At 31.2% G+C, this 11,424-nt stretch overlaps 1 protein-coding gene across 1 annotated transcript in view; it reads left to right on the forward strand.

Annotated features, from left to right (window-relative positions):
• Positions 1-1,860: 1,860 nt before the first annotated feature.
• The window catches only part of LOC106679799 (serine/arginine repetitive matrix protein 1), a gene marked incomplete in the record, with an annotated part of 25,765 nt that continues 16,201 nt past the window's right edge, over positions 1,861-11,424 (forward strand). Inside the window, 6 exon segments of the mRNA XM_067046026.1 lie at positions 1,861-1,994; positions 3,195-3,332; positions 6,344-6,581; positions 7,475-7,741; positions 9,708-10,614; positions 11,112-11,424. Coding sequence (XP_066902127.1) covers positions 3,195-3,332; positions 6,344-6,581; positions 7,475-7,741; positions 9,708-10,614; positions 11,112-11,424 — 1,863 coding nt within the window.

The raw sequence follows: 11,424 nt of genomic DNA on the forward strand, positions 1-11,424 counted from the left end.
GTAGAATGAGATGTTCTAAATCCAAACTGGTGGTCAGGTATAACATGGTGTGAGTTAAGGATTGGGTAGAGGCGTTTTAAAATGAGTTTTTCGAGGATTTTGCCCATGATAGATAATAGAGAGATAGGACGGTAAGAGGATGGGTATTCTGCAGGCTTATGGGGTAGGAACAAAATCAAGATGAGCTAGTTGACAACTGTCATTGCATTATTATTATTGTCATTCATTGTTTTATTAGTTTTAAAAATATCCAAAACAATACTAATACACAATCAAAACACAAACTACTTTTATTGTTTGAGAAAGTAACCTAACACGATAACAAATAAAACGGTGACAAGCTCAGCTGGTCTGTTGCATGACGTAATTCTCCATTTAGCAGGCCTTGTAACAGACTCCCAACAATGTATATGTTATAACGTTTTAACATGGTAAAAGAAGGAAATATTTCTCCCTTTAACATGTTAAACCAAATATCATGAATATCCCTGATGTTTCCTTTCCTCCTGCCACAGAATAGGACCATCAAAGGAAACTCCCGATTTTCAACCTCCTTTTCTTTCTAGATCCAAACGTCTTTTCCACTTTTAAGCATGGAAAAAATGGAGAAATATTTCCTTCTTTTAGCATGTCAAAACGATATATGTAACACATAACATGGTTCTGTGTAACCAGTATAAGAGTCTGATAAATAGAGAATGACCCCACGCAAGAGACCAGCTAAGCTCGTCGCCATTTTGTTAGTTGTCGTGTTACTTTACTTGCTCGTAGTTTGTGTTTTGATTGTGTTAGTATTGTTTTGGATATTTTTATAACTAATAAAGCAACGGATGACAACAATAATAATGTAATGACTGTTGTCAACTAGCTCATCTTGATTCTCTTCCTCACAAGTTAGAAGATCAACAAGGCACTCAGTGGCCAAACTTTTACACAACTTGCACTTTTCACTCAATTTAGGCATATTGTAATAAATTACTTTATTCAAAACTTAGAAGTAAACCAAAACATGAAGTTTTGGAAGGAAAGGTTATAATACAAGTTGCTCAAAAAATCCGCAAGAAAAGATTATACATTTAACATGACTTTGAATAGAGCTTCTCACAACCCTATACATATAACATTCAACATGGTAAAACTTTTACATTTAACACAACATCATGAATACCCCTAATGAAAACTTAGGATTAAACAATGTCATGAAATTTTCATGTTATCAAGAAGTAAAGGTTATAAAACAAGTTTCTTAAAAAATCCGCTAGGAGCACTAATGCATTTAACATAAACTTTAAATAGGGCTGCTCACAATGCTATACTTACAACATTTAACATGGTTAAACATTTTACAGAACATACATAGAACATCATGAATACCCCTTCTATTTATATTGCTGATTTATAGGAATCAGACGAGTCAAAACTCAACGTTTTAAAAACAACTTTGCCACGATAATTTGCTTTTTGTGATCACTTAGGAAATTTTTTTTTTATTTCAATAATATAAATTCTTCCAAAGATGACAAATTTTTTCAACTACACCTAACAACCATAGTACCAAGACCTCTATTGAATTCAAAGTACGTTTTCACCACTGTTATCAAGGTAAAAATAAAAAAAAATGTTTCATGAGTAATGAAAAAAAAAATCATCTGTAAACTGTAAAATCTCTTGGTGCCAAGGATGAAAAAATATATATTTTCAAAAACAGCGGTTTTTGTAGTGTAAATGATATTCTCCTCAGTAAAAACCTTTTAATTTACTTTAAAAAAAAAAAAAGCACCCTTAAAGGGGTGTCAATCATATATCAAGAATTGATTAGCATCATTTTTTGATTAATTTTAGGAAATTATAATGGTTTGGCAACAATAAAAACAATTGAAAAATGAATTGATGCGTACATGACGTCACTCCCGGGCTTTTCTTTTAGTCACAGATTGGTCTAAGGTTTATACTCGTATCTAAAGATTGGAAGAAAGTTTCGAGGCATATATAAGGTTATAATAAAATTTAATTATGTTTATTAATTAATCTAAAATTAAAATGTTCTTTTTTTGATGAATCGTGGAAAGTTATAAGGGTTTGATGTTAACAAAAACAATTGAAAATTTGAATTGATACGTGCTTGGCATCATTCTCGGGTTGATTTTGGTCTCTCATTGGTCTAAAGATTGGTAGTATGTCTTAGGTTACAATAAAATTAACAAATCTTAATGTTAAATGTAAAAAATTCAATGGCCTCAATCAAATGTTTTATCAGTTTTCAAGGAGATTATGTGCGTTTACTGATAATAAAAAAAATTCATGATTTGAATTGATGGGCACATGGCGTCATTCCCGGGTTTTTCTTCCTGTCTCTGATTGGTTGATATTTACGAGGCAACCTTGTATATCTATAGACTTTGTTATATATCTCATTAGGCTTTTTTTATATATATATATACACATTCTCAATGATTAATTAAAATAGAAAATTTATGTTAATTAGGAAAAATATAATCATATATTTCATAATGTATTTTTAAGTCATTTACGGAGGATTTTTTTTATATGTTAAACATTTTGTTTTATTAAAATTGAAACTTAAAATTAACAAAGAATAGTAGTGGTAAAGCATTTTTAAAGGTTGTATTTGTATATGTATACAAATTATTACTTAGATATTTTATTTTTCTATAATTAATTTAAACTGGATATGGTCTTGAGCAGATTTAATTACAACATGATTAATAAAAATATTTTTCGATTATAGAATACATGATAAAAATATGAATATGAAAATTATATGATAGTTATTGGACTGACCCTACTAATTATCAGAAAGAAAATTATTTTTCACAGATGACTGATGAATTATATTAGGTGGTTTAGTTTCTCTGAGGGAACAACAAGATGGCGAAAGGTTTTGTTTATGTGATAGAATTTTAAGTTGTTCTCTCGCCATTAAACCGTATTTTAACTGTGTTTACATGTTTCAATAGTTCAGTTACCATCAATTGGGTCATAACTGATATATCTGGTTAGTTACATTTAAAACGTATTTGTGTTAAAATTGCGTAGTGTGTCAGCCTATATTGTGAAAGTTACTAGCAGTTTCTGTTCATTCAGTTGGTTGTGTTGAAGAATTGAAAGCTGCCTTGTATTTCAGTGCAGTCGTAATTGTTCCGTTGAATCAGTTTCCATTAAATGTTTTCCAGATGGTAATTCTGAACGTGATGATGGAAGAGGACGACGATTTGGAAGCCTTGCGTTTAGCAGCTTTACAAACGATTCGTCCAAGAAAACCGACTCGGCGAAATATGGCTCCTATTACTGTTCATAGGAAGTTAGAGAAGGTATAAATATTATCTTAATTATTTTGACAAAAATTTTCCTCTATAGTTACTTTTTAGTATGAGTAACCATAACAATAAAGTGAAAGTGAAATCTGTTACCATGATTCACACATTTGAATGGTGTATTTTTTAATTCTATTCATTGTTTAATTAAGTATGACTTGAGCTATATTTATTTTTCTTTCAAAATAATGTTTGTAATTAATCCATCACATTCAAAATAGATTACAGTTTCAAGTTAATAAGAGAATACTATATAATTGTTCTGTTATGTAATTCCCATGTTCTGAATTATAGGAAAATAGACATTATTTGCTCTCTGATTAGTGATAAATTAAATGTGTTTGTTCCGAGATTAATTGACAAACATACATGTTAAAATTATTCCCCATTAAAAAGTTTTTATAAATCTAAGGAAGATACTTTGAATTTTTTTAAATTCTTAATTTCACTTTGTTGGATATTGTATTGTATTAAAATATTTTCTCAGTTTCTCAAGTTAGTCTTAATTTACCAAATGAGTCACCAGCTGTTGATATAGCACAAAGTCTTTTTTTTATTTGTATTTTGTGTTCCTTAGATGAAATGTTATTTCTGTTAGCCGAACTTCCAAAATAGCCGAATAAATATATTTATATAACAACATATTCAATTACTACTTAATTGGAAACATTGTTACAATATTTGTCAATATTAGTCTTATATAATTGGTTTTGCAAATAATTGATTCTGCATTCTTGATTATACTGTCCTCTATCGGTGTTAAATTTCTAAAATTGACAAATGTTAACTATTTTGATCGAAGAAACGTTATTATCTTATGTTAAAAAATATTTTATAGTAGTACATATTCTTCAACTTCATATAAAGTGAAGTTTAAAAGAAACTAGTTTACTGTTACCCTTCTGATATAATTAATTCAATAGTAATTAGTAATTGTGTATGCTAGTTTCGATATATTTATATCTAGTTTTTATAATTGTCAGGGATATTAGATTAGCCCTGATGAAGCCCTGCAACGTGGGGTGAAACGGCTCACATTAAATAGTTTTATATATATTTAAGTTTTTTCTTTGACCATATCTGGACCATCTTCCTTTTATTATTGTTCACGGTCAATCAACGATTATCCAGAAAAATAGTTTTCTATGTTTTTCTTATTTGAGATGTATATATGTTTACTAGAGTCTTAATTTTATATTTAGATTAAAAAAAATATTATATTTTTGGAGTAAAATGGCTATTGATTTATTTGGTGGTAAGAGACCTGCTGTTTATAAAATATTAAATGAAAAATACTTTCCTGCTAGTGTCCAACCGGTAGGGTGATGCTCTGTTGGCATCGAATGTGAATTCATTTTCAACTACCACACTACTTTTAGAGATACTGGAAGATTATTGATTGACCGTGTGTAAAGATGAAAGGAATATGGCCCGGGTGCGGTCAAAAAACTCAAATAGTAGAATTATACGATTTTAATGAGCCAACGTTTCGCCCCACGTTGCAGGGCTTCGTCAGGGCTATAAAAGATACAAACACATAGTTACATAAGGAAAACAAAAACATAAGTGTAAAATAACAGGGGTATAAAATGTAAAAAAGTAAGATATAATAAGAAAAATTAAAGGTAGTAAATAGTAAATGTAAAGGGTAATAGTAACAAATAGATAAGAAAAGATATATTAAAGAAAATACTAATAAAGAGATGTAAAAACTGCCGTCAAAATAGGTATGCATTCTGTCTCATCATTTGAATTGTATTCTTTTTTCTTTTTACATCTCTTTATTTGTATTTTCTTTAATATTTCTTTTCTTATCTATTTGTTACTATTACCCTGTACATTTACTATTTACTACCTTTAATTTTTCTTATTATATCTTACTTTTTTACATTTTATACCCCTGTTATTTTACACTTATGTTTTTGTTTTCCTTATGTAACTATGTGTTTGTATCTTTTTTAGCCCTGACGATGCCCTGCAACGTGGGGCGAAACGTTGGCTCATTAAAATAGTATAATTCTACTATTTGAGTTTTTTGACCGCACCCGGACCATATTCCTTTCATCTACTTTTAGAGATGTGTGTTTTCCTGGCTGTAATTTGTCATAGCATTACAATTACATGTATAATTGTAATGAAGTGTTATTGTAATTGTTTCTTTTGATATCGCCAGAAGGCTTTTGTTAAATCACACTTTCATTACATTTTTTGGCTTATTAAACTTGGTTTCATCACCAGGAATCTTGTTATTGACCTTTATGAGATAAATGAAAATTTATCTGCAACTACTATTTCCTTGACTGTTCTTATCAACAAGTACTGTTATCCAATTATAACATTAATTTATAATTGTGTAGGGATTATAGAATGTGGATAAAATTTAAATAAAAAGAAGATAGTTGAAGATAAAGTCCAAAATATAAACAATAAAATAATGTTCTTTTTCTCTATCAGTACAGCAGGTGTATAAAGCCGGCCATGTCCTGCTTAACCCCATTCTTCCATGACTCCCTCAGCCTTCCGGGCTCAAACCAGCAGAAACATTTCTGTACTTAAGCTCTACTATTTAAGATTACATGAATATTGTTAAGCTAATTAGAAGCAAACTTACAAGCTGTACAATCGAGGTTATGTAGTACAAGATCCTTTTAAGGGTAGTTGTCATATCGCTGTCCCAGTTCAAAACTGTAATATCTCGAAATCTTTTTTTACTTATGTTTTATGACATACGCTTTACTATGATTTTGTATTTTACTCTATGGATCTTATATTATTATTTTTTGAGATGTTACCCTGTTGAACTGGGACAGCGATATTCATTTTTATCCAAATAAAAAGCTAAAGAACACAAATTAATTTTTTTAATATTTACATTTGTATTGAGCTCTTGGTTGAGGAAGTAGATGTGGGCTGACATATTATCCACTAAACAACTTCTAAATTAATATTGTTTTTATTACATTAGTTTATTTAAATATTGTAATTGATGATATTTTCTTTTTTTTTAGGGTCCATTTTTCCAGTCCGAAGTTAACCCTAACTTGATAGCTATAGTGCCATCTGTATTACCTCCACCAGCGATCGATCCTGGTAAATTAACCACAGATACTGCATCAAAGCCTTCGGAAAAAAGTACAAAGCCATTGCTTGTTAATACTAAGGAGCTAAACCAAAACATTGAGAAAACGGAAATAAAAGCAGATGTTATTAAAACTGAAAAGGTCGATCCTCCTCATCGTGTCCCAGGTGAATAATAATTTATATCTTTTTGTTATAACAATATTTTGATGGTTAGCTGATGATACTTTCTATTTGCTTGTTAGGTAAAAAAAAAAAAAAAACTGGGCTTCTCATATGAAATAATTGTAAGCATTGGTGGATAAAGATATTATCTAATACATCTTTAAAAAATGCTTGAAATATTATTTATAAATGAAGGTTTCATTTACTTTTGTTTGCCTTATGACATAAAAAACCCACAATCCTTTGTTAACCACGTAATTTTTCAGAGGATTTGATATATCATGTCTTTAAAGCATTGTGTTAAAAAAACTTTGTTAATAATTTTCTTAGTACTTAAAGTTTATTATAACACTTTAAACCAGTTCTTCTTTCAATTATTGAGAGGAGAGTGATAAGCTTATAATTTCAGGTCATTGGTTCAAAGCCAAAGTGATGTATCTGCAAATTTTGCTGTTTAGGGTTTTGTAACATTATAAGTTGATATTTTTTTCACAATGCTAAAAGGAAAATTACTAAATAGGAGATTAATTAAATCTACAAAATGATTAATTGATTTATACTGTGGTGAGATATCAGCTGAAACTCTCTCTGATCTTTAACGATAATTCAAAAATAGCTTAGCTGATATACCACTTTGGTTTTGTACCGATGTTATAGACAATATTGGCTTCCTTCCAATTTTGTTTCTGGATTAGCCATTTATGCAAGATATCTAAAAATTTTAATATACTCATTTAGCTGTTCACTCTCAGGTGGAATAGATTGTTACAGAGAATCCAGATCATCTGTAATGTAAAGCTGTATTCTTGTACTCTCAGTAATTTTGTTGTGATTTAATTATTCTTTTTCTCTTTAGTTATTATAATTTGGCCACTAAATTTGAGTAATTATTACAGATGAAATTAAAAAAGAAGTTAAAAAAGATAAGTCTGAGATATTCGATTTGGAGGAAGATGTTCTCGACTTTGAGACAGAAAGCCTCGCAGGCTCAGAAGAGGACACTCTTCAGCTTCACGACAGTGATTCTGACAGTTTAGAACGCCTCATGGAGCAGATCGAAGAAGAGCTCTCATCGCCTGTTAAAACCACCCGTTTAAAACCAAAGCCCGTGGCGTCAGCACCTCCTAAGGCAGAAATTAAAACTGAAATCAATAAAGCAACAAGTAAGGACCTTCATTATGATTTTAAATACTAATCTATTTGCTTAGCTATGATAACTTAATTTTTGTGTATATTTACTTTACTAATCATTGTATATATTTACTTTATTAATTATTGTATATATTTACTTTATTAATTATTTAATGTATGAACTGAGATTCTAATCTTAATATTAACATTGATATATTCCACTTCTGATTATGTAATCCTCGGATGACTGAGTTAGTGTCCTTTTGCTTTGTTGACGATGTGCTTAAAGACACAGGATAATCAGCATCGCAGTGCATCCAATGAATAATTTTCTCCTGTCTAGAAATGGTTCCCACCAACTTGCCTAAAATATTTTGTTCTTCCCCATCTTTTGTTGGATCATTATTGTTTAAATCATTTTTACCTTAAATAGTTTTTAAACAGTAGACAGACTTGACGGTTTTATTGATTGTTAAATTTATAAATACTATCCAAGATCATGAAATCTTTCTAAAAAATACAAAAATTTTGTCTCTCATCGATCATTTTCTTATAAGAGCTATTACATTCTGATCCATGGGCTGAATAAGAGGAGTTAAAATTTGGCAATGATTTGCCTACAAACTTCTTTTAAACTTGATATAGCAATATTTGTGGGCAACATACTTTGATTTGAAATTTTTCAGCCTGAGATAGAAATTCTTTCCACTTTGGAGCCTTTATATAATTTTTTTTTTTTTTTTCTTTTCCCCTAATGGCTAATTTTAGCTTGTTCTGGCAACACAAGTTACCATACATAACTCAAAATGTTTGTTCTTTCTTTGCTAGGCTTAAGTTCCGCTGCCTTGCGTTCAGATTCAGAAGCTATCATAATTCTTCATTTATTTATCCTATAATAATTGGGAGTTCACTGCATTAAGATAAGCAGAAAATCATATACTCCCATATTGATACCATATAATCCCATTGTTATGTCTTCTCTCGTATGTAGTCAGTCATCCATCATTTGACAATTATTTTTATTGTTTTCATTTAAAAGTATAAATTAATAATTAATATAGTTCGTTTTAGATAGAATAAATATTAGGATATGATGGTGCAGTTGACAGTAAAAAAAAATACTCTAAAAACAAATATGTATATTAAAAACCATTGTTCAGACTTGCATCTTGGCTTGAGCGATTGAAGTTTGAATGTGAAGGAATTGAATAATATGTGATAAACAGAGTGTGAGGAACTCCTCGGCTAGCACGTTGACTCTACCGGTGTTAGACCTACAACATGCGTCGTAATTTGTAGTTTTTTCTATTTTGAATTATCTTTTTGAATGCTATCTGCAACATTTATCTTATCCTTCTGCTAATAATCCTCCAACAAAATATAGATAGTTTTGTACTCAACAACAGTGGTTCCAGAACTTTTTTCGCTACAACATTCTTTTTTGGAAAAAAAATAATTCGTGGCACCCTTGTTGGGCTACAAAAAATATTACAGCACAATTAGCCTTAAAGCGGATGATCATGTAGAAAAAGACTTTATAAAAATAAAACTTAAATTAAATTAAATACCTGGTATGTACGTACAGTTTATTTTAGTATTAATTTCCCTTTTTTTTTGGTTTTCTATTAATTTTTTTTTTAATATATCGAGAAAGTAGAATTTGCTTGCGGTACCCCTGCCATACACTCAAGGCAGCATCCAGTTTAGGAACCACTCTCACATAATCATTAATCGTTTATCCATTGGGCTAGCCTATACATTATAGAAAGATGGTAAAAATGTTAACATTGGTTGTAATTAATTTAGTTTTTCTTTCCCCTTATTTTCTTATTTCTTTATTGTAATATGGAGTTAAATTAATATTATTTAATCTCTTTGAGTCAATTAATATATCATACAATGAATGATTTAACTTTTTCCTAAAATAATGTTTCCAGTCTTTAGAATTATAAATTAACCTGTATTATGTATCTAAATGGCATTTTTTTTTTTTTTCAGGTGAAAATGTCACCAAAACTAAACAAAAAACATCGCCAAAACCTGAAAGCCCTAAACCTGTTAGTATTCCAGAAAGGCTGTCTCCTGTAAGAAGAAGATATTCTCCTGCTCAGAACCCACCCGCTGTATCTCAATCGCCCCCTCGTAGATCAAGATCTCCACTAAATCATAAGCGTTCACTAACACCTCATAAGCGATCTTTAACACCTCGTAAACGGTCTATTACACCTCGTAAACGATCTGTAACCCCTCGAAAACGTTCTATAACCCCCCGTAGACGTTCAATTACTCCTCGTAAACGGTCTCTCACTCCTAGAAAACGATCTCTTACTCCTCGAAAAAGATCCCTGTCCCCTAGAAGACGTTCCATCACACCACAAAGACGGTCTTTGACACCACGAAAACGCTCTTTAACTCCACGTAAACGCTCTCTGAGTCCTCGAAAACGGTCTTTGACACCTAGAAGGCGCTCTATTACTCCTCGTAAAAGATCTATATCCCCTCGAAGAAGATCACCGTGGAGGTTCTCCCCCAGAAGGAGATCAATTTCTCCGCGCCATCGTCGATCGGTTTCTCCCAGGAGAAGATCTCCTATCGACCGAAGACGATCTCCTTCTCTTTGGCGAAGATCGTTATCACCTCATCGTCCACAGTCGCCAAGGCGGAGATCGCCCACACCTAAAAAACGTTCACTTTCTCCTAGAAGAAGATCTCCGACTCCAAAAAAACGATCTCTATCTCCACGTAAACGATCTCTTTCCCCTCGAAGAAGATCAGTAAGTCCAAAGCAGAATTCGCCATTGAAGAGGCAGAGGGTTCGATCACCACTTACTACAAAAAGAGGAAAACGGCCATCACCAGTGGCTGGAAGAAGGAATTGGGTCCGGAACAAGACTTCATCTCTTAGGTACTTTTTGTATTATTAACTTAATTAGATTACATTTCAGTTTGTTTACATTCAATTACAGAAGACTGTCTCTGACCTCACTTTTTGCTATTTCTTGAAAATATGTTATCCTTAAAACTTTATCAAAGTCAAGTCAGACTAGCAGGGGTATCATAGTGATGATGTTGGATTTGATTGAATTTACTGTATTACTTATAACTAAAATATTTTTTAATTAGCTGGAAAACAGATGACAGTCAAAAGCCATTTTTCCAGAGATTACATTTTTAGAATCCATAAGATCCCTTTTATTACATTCTAAAGTTTCAAAGTTGGTAGCTACATTAAGTCAGATCCAAATTCGTACATATCTTTTACATAACATAACCAGATGATTTCTGAGAATATGGTTTTCGGGCAGATTTTCTATTTTCAGCTGTCACACATTATAAACACTTCCTAAGTATGTTGAGTTTATAAACTAGTGGTTTATATATATATTTATTATTTATTTTCAGCAACCGCCCAAATAACACATCAAAGACTAACTTTAATTCTAATAACAAAAATCAAAAAGATGATGAAAGGAGGAAAAGAGGGGAAGTTAAGGACAATAAGCTTAAAGAAAAAGATGCTGACCTTGTTGATGGAAAAAGTGATAATGACGTCAAGAATGGCGAAATCAAGCCGCTTGATCCCAAGTTGGAGGCTAGAAGGAGGAAGTTTGAAACCAATTCCATCGTCGAACCTGTAAATAAAAAGATTCGGCTCAAGTCGGAATCTCTTAGAGGGAGCAATAGCGACGGAACTAGGAGCGATGAAAATCAGAGC

The sequence above is a fragment of the Halyomorpha halys genome, unplaced genomic scaffold (assembly GCF_000696795.3).
Source record: "Halyomorpha halys isolate HHAL.00 unplaced genomic scaffold, Hhal_1.1 Scaffold220.1, whole genome shotgun sequence".
Taxonomy (NCBI): Eukaryota; Metazoa; Arthropoda; class Insecta; order Hemiptera; family Pentatomidae; genus Halyomorpha; species Halyomorpha halys.